A 13,748-nucleotide genomic window follows, 5' to 3' on the forward strand; every position below is an offset into this window, starting at 1 on the left:
CAATGAGGCTATACTAGACTCTTTAATGGCTGTACGGGAGAAACACATTTTAGTCCAGTAGTCTGTCGGCGGATCATCTGACGAGGCCTGTTCAAAGTGACCTGCACGTTTTGGCCTCCCATCTGCCACAGGAGAGACTGGTTGTTCAGGCATCATCTACTAAGCAGAGCTAAAACACCTTCACTACAGGTCCCCTAGATAGGGAATCGAAGAAGTTGAATGCCTTGGACTGCAAACATTTTCCTTAGGCTGTTTGACTCTCTGCTACTTGCTAATTGCCTCTTAGGCGGATATGTCCTCGCATTATGGAAATGGGCGCAACTTGTATTTGTCAGCCTGCAAGAACACATGTAGAAGCCATCTGACCTGGTGAGTGCAGGCATAATTGCATCACACCAGATCCTGAAGATTGACATTGACGCCACAGACACCACTGCTCGACCCAAAGGTATGGCTGTCATGCTGCATCAACATGTTTGGATGCATTCCACTGGATTTCTGGGAGATTTCCAGGCACGCTCATGGACATGCCCATTGCTGGTGAGCAGTTTTTTGTGGCTAAAGCTGGAAGTTTCAAGAACAGTAGGGCTACAGCTCGAACCCTATGCCTGGCCTCCTCTGTGCAGTAATTACACCACCAGTATCAGAAACCAGGCCTCCCCTGTTCAGTAATTACACCAACAATATGGAAAGTCCTGATAATGCAGCAGTCTCAGCCCATTCAGATGCCGGGGCAAATGTACAACTGCTTTCAAGGCAGGCATGAACCTAGGGTGCTTAATCAGCAGCAGCAGACCCAGTCCCCAATGTTCTCTGAGGGCGTTCCCACCTCCAAAGCCCTTAAACTTCTCCATCACGTCATCACCTTGCATGGTCAGGAGGGTTCCCCATTTTATCACTTAGTGGAAGGCAATCATGACGGGGTGCAGGGTGCTCTAGTTGATCCACAAGGACCACACCTATCCCTGCTTATCCTCCCCAAAAGACCACTTCCTTCCTAAAGAGTGTGCTCACCGGGTAACACCCCGATCTTGGAGGCAGATGTCTTCACCTTGCGGGAAAAAGTGGGCTTATAAGAAGAGCCTCTGAAAGAGAGGGGCGTAGGATTCTAATCACATTGCCTGTTGGTCCTCAAGAAAGTCCAAGGCCTATCCTGGACCTCCACTTTCTGTACCTAGTCATTCAGCAGAGCAAGATCAAGATGTTGTCCCTAAATCATGTCCAACTCTGAAGAGTGGTTGGTGTCCTTGGACCTCCAAGACACATAATTTCATCTTGCAATTCTCCCCACTCACAAGCTTCAGCTATGGTTCCTGGTAGGGTCTCAGCACTCAGTCGGTGGTCCTCCCATTCCGACTGATAACAGCTCCAGGCGTTCTCAGCGAAGGTGCTGGTGGGTGTGGCAGCTTCAATGTAAAAGTATGGAGCCCATTTATTTCCATACTTGGATTACTGGCTGGTGAAAGTGGAGTCCCTGACACTGGTCCAGTAACACCATCAGTGGACATGAACTCTCCTCCATGAGCTGGACTTTCAACACCAACATTCAGAAGTCTCACCTAATTCCTACAAAGAGTTTGTCTCATGCTAGATGTTGGATAAATGCCTTCCAATGGTTTGAGTAGGCAGTTGCTGCAATACCAAAAAAGTATCTTGGCTTGAGTGTAGATTTTCCATTCAGTGCATCTCGATCTGCACTGGTAGATGGATGCTCCAGCCTTGTAAGGAGTTGCCCATTCACTCTTCAACAGGCTCATGTTACAGTGGTAATGGATGCCTCGTTGCTGGGCTTGGATGCTCACCCTGGAAACAAGGTGGCATTAGGCCTTTGGTCCATGTTGGTGCAGCAAATGCATATAGATGTCCTAGAGCAGTGGCTGTGCCACCTTGCTCTGAAGACTTTTCTTCCTTCCATTTCAGGGAGCAACAACCAGATTCTGTTGTACACCATCACTAATTTTCTTTATTCCTGCAGGTAGGGCAGTGTGGTGTTGTAGACCTTATGTTGGGAAGCAATTTCGCCTCTGGAAATGGGCGCAGCGACAATAATTCTTTTAAGCAGTTCCCCTAGCAGTCTCCCTCAGTGTGAGAACGGATGCTCTGAATCACCTCTTACTGGAGGACCATGAGTTGGAGATACACCCTGAAGTGATGAATGATATTCTGCAGAATGGGGTTTCCATTCATGGATCTCTTTGTAGCAGCCAAGAATAGGAAAATACACCTTTGTTCTGGCCAATTGACTTACCTCTGAATGGTTCCCCACGGGATACCTTCGGGTGTGACTGGTCTCAGGATGAGCATTATGTGTTTCCATGGATCCGCTTCTGTCTTGCCAGAGGATCCAGAAAAGCGGATTCTTATCACCCAAGACTGGGCGAAGAGGATCTGATAGGCAGACCTGTTGGTGTTCAACATTCAACTGCCCCTTTGTCTCCAAAGCAGAGTGGAACCTTATAAGGAAATGCATCTTTTTGCATGAACACCCTCAAAGGTTTTTTTTTTTGGCTGTGAGAGTGCTCTGAGGCCTGCTAGCCAGACCTCAGTGCCCGTGTTCTTACCGCTTAAAAGGGCAGGTTGAATTTGCTATCCCCAATTGGCAGCAGCTGACTTACTTACCACGTTCCCTAACAATATATGTAACTCTTACCTAAGGAAGATCTATGGAGCCCTGAGGCAGGGAGCTATATATTATTAAGTAGGACATATGCTTTTAAACTGTCTTGACAGTAACACGTATAATCAAAGTGGGGGACGAAGTGCTGGTTATTTTATGAGGTCCTGTTCCTGTGCTCCTTAAAGTATACTGGATTCATCAGAAAAGGAAACAGTTCCTGGTTCGAGGCCGAGGTGATGAATATCACTAACTGCCTGTAATATTATAGTCTCGGGGGGAGATCTGTATTTCAAATCTTAATGCCCTCACACACCTGTTAGGGTGTCATGCTTCATCATAGGGCGCTCCTCGTCGGACCGGCGCTGCAATGTCCAACGGGCCTGGTGGCATCTTTAGCAGAGATCTTCTGATCTGAGAACGCCGTATGTGAAGGGTGTGTGTAAGTAGGGGAATTCACTGGCTCCTAGTGTATGTAGGTAGGTGAATAAAATAGACCCTGGCCCTCATGGTTTTTTTATTTGGGTGTCGGACTGGGACTAGATAAAAGCACTGGGGCTACTGTAATGAGTAAGGATATTAGAGTAGCCTATAGTTGACTGGGGTCAACATGTTTCGTGTCTTAAATGCTCCGAGGTATAGCGACACTTCTTCAGGACCGGAGGTAGATATATATGTGTGCTGACCTCTGTCGGTCAGTTAAGGAGATGGGATCTACCCCAAATAGATCAAGTCCCTCATTAGGGTTCAACTAGAGTGATTCCGCCTAGGAACATGGAGACAAAAGTAAAGAGGGCAGGGGAGAAAAGGAAAGGAATGCCATCAGTTACTGGTGAGGGCAAAGCTATCCAAAAACAACACGGTAGGTATCAATTCCATGTAAGGGGCAGAAAGATGTTCTGTCTGGAATAACAATAAGTTTTGCAAAACACAAATTAATAATAAAATAAAATAAAATGAACTAACGTGAAGGTAAAGGTTAAAACAATCCTCTGAAACCTGTGAGGTAAACGCTGTTCATTACCTATGTGATGGTACGGTAAAGAAACTAAATAAGTCTTACCTCAGGAGAGTAGGACAGAAGGCCTCATAGGTGGAGGAAAAAAGACGACGACCCGATCACTGGAACGGGCCCACTGGGTAAGGAGAGGTAAAAGGAAGAGAAAAATACACATAAAGGTACCAACAAATTGGTTAAGTCCACTCCAAGGGTAACGAAGAAGGGTGGGTAGTACAGAAGGGTGACTAACTGTCTGAATCGACGGAGGCATGTGAGGTAGTGAGAACCATCTAAGCAGTCCATTGGCAGTCAGGTAACGGAAAGATGAACTGGAAGCGCCGGCGTGCGAGCCCATATAGATGTGGCATTTGGAAGAGTCTGCAGTATGCACATAACGTATAGTGCGTTTGTAATCGGGCATACGTGTAAAAGATCGAAGGCTAACACCAAGGTGCGGTTAGGTAGCCGTACATTGCCACATATAAATTCAATTTTCATTAAATGCCGTGTGTGGTATAAGAGTTAATAGATAGCCTGTGTGCTTAAAGGGAACAGTCAGGACTGGATCTATTGTAGTGCGCGGGAACCAGGCGTGCATGCCTAATCGCGCACTGTACCACGCGGCGAAGGAAAGGTGCATGTTACGGTGACAGTGGAGTCGAGTCGGCATGCAGTTCAATACTAAGTCGGTCGCGGTATATGCCAGCATGCGGTGGCCAACAGTGACAAAAAGTAAGGGAGGACGTAGTGAGGCTCCAAGGATCGAGAGGGGGGGGGAGGGAAAGTATGCAGAGAGTCTGTCAAACTTACCCGTGTATAGGTGCACGGTTTGCATTGAAACCTGAGAGTCTCGTCTTCACCTGGATATTACCGCCTTAGTGTTTCCTCCGGGTATAAAACCAGGAAGCAGCGACGAAGTTGCGCGAGACTTCGTCAGGGGGCCGCCATTTTGTCACGGGAAAGTTGCCTGACCTAGTGTAGAAAGACTCCATAGGGAGTCTAAACGGGTCTGTGTCTGGTAGCGAAGGACATCACAAATAGTAAAAGTGCTACCCATAGGGATATAAACAGGGGCAGAAATAGGGAAGGATAAATGAATATAAAAAAGTGAAATAAGCAGACGTAAAGGGCACTTGATAAGAGTCTAAGTAGACAGGTCTCTAAGGTCAGATTTGGGAGCGGATAAATGGTAATCTTATAAGGTAGAGGGTATTTACCGGTGTGGGGGAGACAGGGAAGATGGACATAAAAAATGTTTTCACGTAAGATAGGGTTCGGTCCATGGTATGGTATCCACAAGAGCATCAGAGACCTCTCTTGGGGAGGCTGTCATACTGTAGGTAACGGCTGAGAATGGTGAGGGAAATTCAGTATATCTTGAAGTCGATGTAAATGGTTAGGTGTCTATAAGAGTGTAATCACAATTAAGTAAGTGTTAAATCATTTCTGTCCACGGGATATCATCGTTAAGGCCCCTCTCTTGTATGGAGAGACGGAAAATCCATCTCTGTTCAGTTTCGGAAAGTTTCTGATGTGACCAGGTTGGGTTGCTTTCGAGTACTGTCCATTGTAATTCGTTAGGTCCATGTTGGTGCGAGATATAGTGGGTGCTCATTTTAGTGGTGGATCTGCCACATCATATATTACTTCGATTTTCCATGATTCTTGTTTTTACGGGGCGTGTGGTCATACCAATATATCTCAGATGGCAAGGACATGTAATCAGGTAGACGCAGTTTTTTGAATTACAGTTAGTATGGCTTTTTTGAGTCCAGACTTTTCCTTCTTCTAGGGTGAGTTCCTTTGTTGCTTTTGTGAGGCTGCATACTCCACAGTCACCACAGGGATGGCGTCCTCGTACAGGTGAAGTCCCCCATAGGGTACCTTGTGAAACTGGTTTGAAGGTTTTTGGACGGGTATGTACCAGGATGTCGCAAAGGTTGCCAGTGCGTTTGTTTGCAAACCTTGGTTTTGGTAATAATAGTTCACCTGTAGTGAGAATCTTCCAGTTCTTTGAGATAATTCTCTGTACTTTTTTTGATGCTGATGTGTAGGTAGTCACACATGTTAGTATCTCTTCCATCTTCTTTACTTTGGATTCTAAAAGGGCTTCTCGATTGTTATTGAGAGCTCTTTTACTCGATCTTTTGATGATAGTGTCAGGGTAATTCCGTGCTCTGAGATTAGTGCTTAAAGTAACGGCCTCCTTTTTGTAGTCACTGGTTGTGTCACAGTTCAAGCGGAGGCGCAGGAAATGACCAAAGGGCAAGTTGTCCCTCAGGGCTTTGGGATGATGGCTTTCGTACTGGAGTAGACTGTTCCGGTCAGTTGGTTTTTCGTAGGTGTGAATAGAGAGATTGCCATCTCGTAGTGTGATGGTAAGGTCAAGGAAGTGAATTTCGGTGGGGGAAATTGACCGAGTAAGCTTTAAATAGGTGTCCAAGGAGTTGACCCATGTGAAGAACCTGTCACATGTCTCGATGTCTCCTTTCCATAGAATGAGGATGTCGTCAATATAACGTTTCCAGAGGATGACGTTACTGGCAAAGATGTTATTGTCTGTTATGTAGAGGCGTTCAAATTCCGCGACATAGAGGCAGGCCAGGCTCGGCGCGAATGTACTGCCCATAGAAGTTCCTTGGGTCTGATGGTAGAATGATCCTTGAATTGGAAGAAGTTCTCGCGCATGGCTATGGTGGCGCATTCCATTATGAAAGATACTGGGGTGTTGGACGTCCAGTCTTCTTTCAGGAGGAGTTCTTCTATAGCCCTGAGTGTCTCTGTTTGAGGAATATTTGTGTAGAGAGCTTCCACATCCAAAGTCATCAGGAGATCGATGTCTCCGCTTGTAGTAGTATCAGCTAATAAGTTAAGCACGTCTCTGGTGTCCTGTAGGTATGACGGTATTTTCTTCACCAAGGGGCGGAGGAAGTGGTCACAGAACTTGCTAAGAGGTTCTAGGGGGGACCCAATCCCCGAAACAGTAACACACCCAAATTGTTGCTAACGCAGGCTGTAGGCTAACGCAGAGTTACCGGCTGCCACTTCAGCCAAGCTAACTTCTGAATGGGACTACTAAAATGGGTACATCAAGATATCAAATTAATTGTGGTATTAAAACCTGACTTGATTTCCAAGTCGAATTTAATGTCCCTTTTAAAGAAAAGCAACTTTTAGAAAGTTGACACTCTGTAGCCCAGTTGTCCAGTGGCATCACACAGTTGCTGGCCACCGTACTGTTTTTTGCACTCCTGGGGAATCGTTTGAATGACTCCAAAGCTTAGGAACAATGACAGCCTGCTACAGAGGGAGGTGTTATCTCCCCCTTGCTGGATGCCACTCAGGGTGCTGGCCCAAAAGGCAAGTTTCAAAGGTGAAGCCTCTTTTGGTGGACAAATGGCGATCACTTCTGAGGGTTTGCCCCTTTGTTCAGGTAGACAGGCTGGCAGGGAGAATAGAGAGGTGAAACCAGTGCCCAAACCGGTTTTCCTGTAGGTGTGTAGCCCATAGGTAGCCACACTTGTAGGGTGGGCTACCAAGCTCCTAACATCCAAGGAAGGATTCAGACATCTTGGGAGTGGGCAGAATAGTACACCCTAGCCAGAAGTTGTCACAGGGTGGGAGGGATGCTGGTAGCCCATTGACTAGTGACCGTCGTTGGGCGCCCCGAGAGACTGATCCTCAATGACCAAAAGTTGTACCTGTGTCTGTCAGAACCAAGTGTATCATCTGAACCCAGATTGGTCGCCCAAATGGGACACTAGCTTCCACCAAAGGACACCGCTGGACCCGCTGTGGACGGAGACCAATAGCCCAGCAGCAGCTGGCCTTCTCCTGGCTCAAAGAAAACTTTGAGGGACCCCGACCTCTGTGGCCAAAGTCAACTCACTTGACCCGTGGACTGAGGAGTAACCACAAGGACACCCCCTGCGACCGCACAGCAACCAGGGCATCCTTGAGCATCCTCCATCGCCTGCATCCAGAGCATCAGAGCCACTCTGTTAAAGTCTATGGCGATTGTGGTGTAAAGTTCAGAACGGGACTGCAGAACGCTTGATGGGCAGGTAACTGTCAACATACTCCTTAGTGGCGACCTGACCTTCTCCCTGCCGGATTTGGTTGGCCTAGTCAGGCCAGAGTAGCCCAATACAACTCTTTCAAACTGTTTGAGTTTCGGAACTTTACGGTTACCAATTCTTGTTTGCCGTTGTGTCTAAAAGTATTGAGATTTACATTTACTTTAAAAAGCTATATCTCTGGAACCCTCTGGTGGATTCTGTTCATCTTGGACTCTAAAAATTTCTTTAGTGACTTTCATATTTTGTTGTTCACTGCTTCTAAATGATTTACATTAGTTTCTTTGTTTAAGCCTTGTTTCTTGAACCCACAGCTACCCAGGGTTGAGCTAAGGGTTTCCAAATGAGCCTGACTGAAACCAAGACAATTTTTGGGAGTGTATTACACTGTAAGGTTTCATAACTATACTATACAATACATCCAAATCCTCGCAAGCTGCTTTTGAAGCATGCTGGTCAGGTCCTCCACTCCAACTCCCAGACTCTGCTAATACATATGTAAAGATTGAGCGGTGTTAGTTAGTCTTTTTGATTTCCCGATGAAGCAGCAGATGTCATCTTAGCAGCCAGGAAGCCTACTACTAAATCTATCTATGGAGACTGCTGGTATGCGTTGGTTTAGAAGTGTGAGTTGAAGGGCATCTCCCCTTTAAGCTCAACTTTCTAATGTTTACGATTTGCGTTCCTCATTCAGTAGGGCATAACAGTAGTGACAATTAAGGGCTATCTGGTGACTCTGTCTGCTTTCAAGTATCTGCCTAATCAACCAGCTCTGTTTAGATGGTCGCTACAAGTTTTTGAAAGACTTGTTTATTTGATCCTTCCCACCCCATTATTGTTCCTCAGTGGGATTTGATCCTTGTCCTAACTTTTTGGATGGCATCTCTGTTCAAGCCTATGCACAGCTGCCTTGTTCGACTACTTACACTGAAAACAGTTTTGTTGGTGGTGATTCCTCCTGCATATGGGTCAGCAAACTCCAGGTCTGATACGTTTATACATCCTTCATAGCTTTCTATCCAGAGAAGTTGGTTCTTCAGACCTGCCCATATTTTATACCTGAATTGGTTTTTGTGTTGCATATGCTACAGATTCTTCTTCTTCCTCCAAATGCAACCAAAGAAGGGTAACGTTTGCAGAGGATGAAACTCAGAAATGTGGTGTTATATTGCATCAACTGCACATGACAGGCCAGAGTTGATGACTAGCTTTTTGGGTGCTTCAATGGAGCTAAAAGGGGAAAATTGGTGACTAATAGGACCATTTTGAATTGGGTTATCCTTTGTATACTATGCCCTGGTCAAGAAAGAGCCTCTGAAGGACATTTGCGCTTATTTCATCAGGGCCATATCAGCTTCCATGGTCCTCTCAAGAGCTGCCCACTTGCCGGCATCTGCCTCATGTCTTAGGCATGCAGTTATAGGTACTTTGCCTGACCTGTGTTGCACGATTTCCTTTGTTAACAGGCACTACTCAACCCCACCTCCCAGGGAGGTACTGCATTTTTAATTCATGTATACGGTTAGGAATCTGCAAGAAGATGTATCCATCAGAAGAAAAAATGACCTATCTTAGGTCCCAATATTTTTTATGTATAATCTCCCTGAAGATATTTCACTACCCTTCATCCTCGTCAATGAGTTTTTGGCATGATTAATATAATCCCAAGGTACGCAGACCTCTGGTGGATTGGTTACTGTCATGGCACACTCTTTTCCTCTACGCATGCCTCAATGGGGTGTAGAAAGAATATCAGGAACTGACACCAGCGCGTTGGTTGGTGCCTAATATACTCTGGTGCTATTGTGTCCAGAGATAGAGCCAGGACTGGACCCATGTGGCGCCACCTGGCATCGCTGGAGGGCCATTGCTGGGGAATCATTTTCCAGATTAGTCTGAAGCCTGGAAGCAGTGTTCATGAGGTGAGGGAATAGCAGGAAGACTATGTATCATCAGAAATATTGTTACCAAAGGTGAGTCATTTTCTTATTTCTTACACATTTGCCCTGACTATGTAGTTATGTTACCTCTTTTCATCTTTCTATTAAGCCTTCTAGCCCACTCACTGATCACACAGTCTTTTTTCCCTCCTCTCAGCTGGGAACCCATAGAAAAATTTATCAATGAGCAATACGAAAAATTTCTGAAAGAAGAGGTGAATATTGCACGGAAAAAGCGAATTCCAGACACCCGAGTACACTGCTGTCTGTACTTCATATCACCCACTGGACATTCGTAAGTATTACAATCTCATATGGAGCACTATAAACCTACCCAGCAGCTACTGCTCCTATAGAAAAATCACTAACCCACCACTATAAACACAGCATCTCCATTGCAGGACTATGTAAGGGCATCACACCCCTTTCACCATTCTGTATCATTACCGTATGGATGTCTGATAGAATATCGATTGCAAAAATGTCATGAGGACAGACTATTGTGTCGAAAATATTGAGGACCAAAATATCAATAAGGTAAGTATAGATTTACTATTCTTAACTCCACACCTATGTAGCTTGAACATGGGCAGGATTGCTGAAACGCGTTTGTTTTCTGAGTTTTTTCGCCAATAAATCTAAAATAAGATCCAACTAACGTAAGTGCTGGTCCATTCTATGTGTTGTGGGGAGCTGGAATATATATATATATATATATATATATATATATATATATATATATATATATATATATATTGTCAAGGTACATATATGTGGAGTTAAGTATAGTAAAACTTTGCATTTCCATAGAAACTTACCTTTAGAATATTTTTGCCATCGATATTCCTGATACAATATATTGTATTTCTTTGATATTTTGTACAAACACCATATAGATTTATGGCATATGCTATTGTAGCCACTAGTATACATTAAGTACAGGACACCATACGCACTCTCTACTACTATCCGCCTCTGTGTATCACTTACAGGACAATATGGGACACAGCCCACTTCAAGACGACTCAAATTATCATTTAAAGGAAAGTATGCATAAATGCCACTTATACCATCATTACAACGAATACTATATATACCAGATATATTATATATCTTCACTAATATAAAACACACTATATAGGTACACACACAACCCACTCTACCACAATTATATATCACTTTTAGGATTATATAAGGACATCACACTTCTGCAATTCTAAGATATCCTTTATAGGACACTGCACACATACTCATCATCTGCCTCTGCTATATGGCATATGTTATATGTCAATGTTATAGGGCCCTATACACTCCTCCCACTTATACCACCACTAAATATATCATTCTGAACACTGTCCATGCATTCCACTGCTGCCATTTTTATAAATCTCCTACAAAAAACACACACAACTTCATACTACCATTGAATGTCACTCACAGCACAATTTAAATGCATACCACATCTGATACCATTTTATAGCAATTATATACATACAGACACCAGCATACATCATTTACACAACACTATACGCACAAAGTGCCATGACAAAATTGTGGATTTGTGCTTTCTACTAAGTTGTCATTCTTACACATTCCACCGCTGATACCATTGCATTTTTATTTACAGGACTCTGTGCATACCTACCATTGTTGTCACCATTATGTATCGCTTACAGACCACTACACAAATAAATATGGATCCTATTTCCGATGCCCCTGTACTTCTATTACATGACACCATACATACATTCCACCACCTCCATTACTATGTATACCTTAAAGGAATCCTTAATCTATGTACCCCAACCACCACTATAAACATATGGCTTGGCATTGTATACCCCATTATTTCGTATGCATGACAAAAATATTGCATCTACTACATTGACCTAATCAAATCAACTCAAAGAAAGTCTAGGCAAGTAGTTATGGAGTTAAGAATAATAATTAGACTTGCATTTTCGATGTAGCGATAGGTGACGTGGCAGATATTATATTAATCTAGGATGATATCATCAACTTTTATATAGTGTTATATGATCCTGGGCACAATATTTCTGTAACACCGGTACCACTGCCTCTGGTGTTGCTCAAACACTGGCGGTGCCCATTCAACTCGAGGATGCTAAGTTAGTGAGAGGTGACTGTAAGATAAGAACGAATAAATAGGTGAGGAGCTGCCATACTGAGGATGGGTTGATGGAAAAGACGAGGGTCCACGCTAACCTTCTTCTTTCTCCATGTGCAGCCTGCGACCCCTCGACTTGGAGTTCATGAAACACCTGAGCAAAGTGGTGAACATCATCCCGGTTATTGCCAAGGCAGACACAATGACCCTGGAGGAGAAAATGGAATTCAAACAGAGGGTGAGGATATGCAGCTGCTAGTTTGGGGGTGATTATGGCCCCATGTTAGTTGTTGCCTCTGTAGGGATGCTCTGACTGAGAGAAATGCTCAACCACATTGCATTTTCAACATGGTAACTCCCTCTTAGGTAACACTGACTGAATCAAGGAAGGCAAATTCACTCCTGTTGCCCCTGCCTTAGTCTGAAGCACACCAGTTATATGACACCTACACTGATGTCCTTCCACTGATTTCTGTCCAAACAACAGGTTCATTTCAGGAAACAGTGTTTCATATATAGACCCTCCACAGTTGAGAACAATCCCATCTCTCCATCCATGTGAAGCGAAACTGCCTGACTAGATACCCAAATTCACCTGCCAAAATCAGCAGTCCACCCACCCAGAGAGATCCAACATCAGGCTTACAAGGTTCCTCCTTCTTGAGCACCCTGTACCAATGTGCCTTGAAGCAGACTTTCTTAGATTTAGACATTTCCGAAAACACATTTGTACCAACAGCTCTCAGACATCAGTAGAGCTCACTGTCCCCTGAAGCTTTGAGCTTCCACCAGAAGATGCGGCCTCTGAGTTTGCAATGACCCGACCTCTAGAGCGACTGTAAACCTCTGTTTTTACACCTGGTAAAGCACTTTGAAGATGTCCCTGGACAGCATCAGTGCTAAATAAAAACAGTAAATTGACAAAGATATCTAGCTCTCAAACACAAGCTTCCTGCTCTACTTGAAACCCTTATCACATCATATTTTCACAGAAATAAAAATCCTTGAGGTGCCTGCAGTTTTATCTTCATTAGTATAAAAGTAATTATTAATAAAGGAATGTACATATATCAGTGCTTAATTTGAGTCGGTAGTTTCCGGTACTCAACACCTGCACTTAATTGTCAACACCGGCACTTATGATAGTCTGCCACATGGTGGCACTGTTTCTATAAATTAGAAATGAACACAACAACAGTTACAACAGTTGACTAATACTTCCCTCTCAAGCCATTCTTAAAGCTTTGGGGGCCTAGAATAGTCTAAATTGTTACATTTGTAGGCAGTGATGTTTAGTAGTTGTTTTGGTTCTGTCGTTGGCGGTGCTGGCAGGAGCAATGGGTGAAGTGGCCTCCTGATGAGGGTTCTGGCACTTAATGTTTTACATATTAGACAATGACCTATATAGATAATACCTTACTTTATGAAACATCCTGATATACATATATTTTGTCCATGATTGGCAAAACAAAATATAAATTTATTCTAAAATAGCATTAAAGCTAAAGGGATGTAGAAAAACGCCGTTTGGAATGAAGAAATTGTGTTCCTTGTTGCTGGCACTATGAAGCCTTTAAATGTTTTACTGACAAATGCTCTGAAGATGGCCTTGGAATAATCCCAGCAGCTGAGATATGTTGATATGGTAGTGGTTGATGCAGAACAGATTGAAGGGAATACATTACAAAATTCATTTTCTACATGTGTTGATGCATTATGCAGTAATGGGCAGAGAGGCATTATATCTGAGCTGTGTGGAGAATGAAGAGGATGGTTTAGCCTGGAAGAGATTAAGACAGAAGAAACAGTTCTAACATTTCCAGAGTTAATTCAAACTTATCTAAAATGTTTTCCAGTACCTTTCTCTGTGCTTGAAAAAATTGTTATCACATGTTAGGAATACCTAGTTACACTGATTTCTTGCTTTAGCTAAAATCATACTAATTCTTGAGACACGTTTAAAGTGAGGCTTGATTGTTCCATAGAGATG

The 13,748-nt window shown here is 43.8% G+C and overlaps 2 protein-coding genes across 11 annotated transcripts in view; one reads left to right on the plus strand and one right to left on the minus strand.

The window, feature by feature from the left end:
• Nucleotides 1-13,748, minus strand: part of CENPM (centromere protein M) — a 461,530-nt gene that overhangs the window by 395,436 nt on the left and 52,346 nt on the right. The window lies entirely within an intron of this gene.
• Nucleotides 1-13,748, plus strand: part of SEPTIN3 (septin 3) — an 84,349-nt gene that overhangs the window by 57,282 nt on the left and 13,319 nt on the right. For all 4 annotated transcript variants that reach the window (XM_085601079.1, XM_085601076.1, XM_085601077.1 and 1 more), the window contains 2 exons: nucleotides 9,788-9,925; nucleotides 11,879-11,996. In XM_085601079.1, coding sequence (XP_085457205.1) covers nucleotides 9,788-9,925; nucleotides 11,879-11,996 — 256 coding nt within the window. The remainder of the gene's footprint in view (nucleotides 1-9,787; nucleotides 9,926-11,878; nucleotides 11,997-13,748) is intronic.

Source organism: Triturus cristatus, chromosome 4_2 (assembly GCF_964204655.1).
Source record: "Triturus cristatus chromosome 4_2, aTriCri1.1, whole genome shotgun sequence".
Lineage (NCBI taxonomy): Eukaryota > Metazoa > Chordata > Amphibia > Caudata > Salamandridae > Triturus > Triturus cristatus.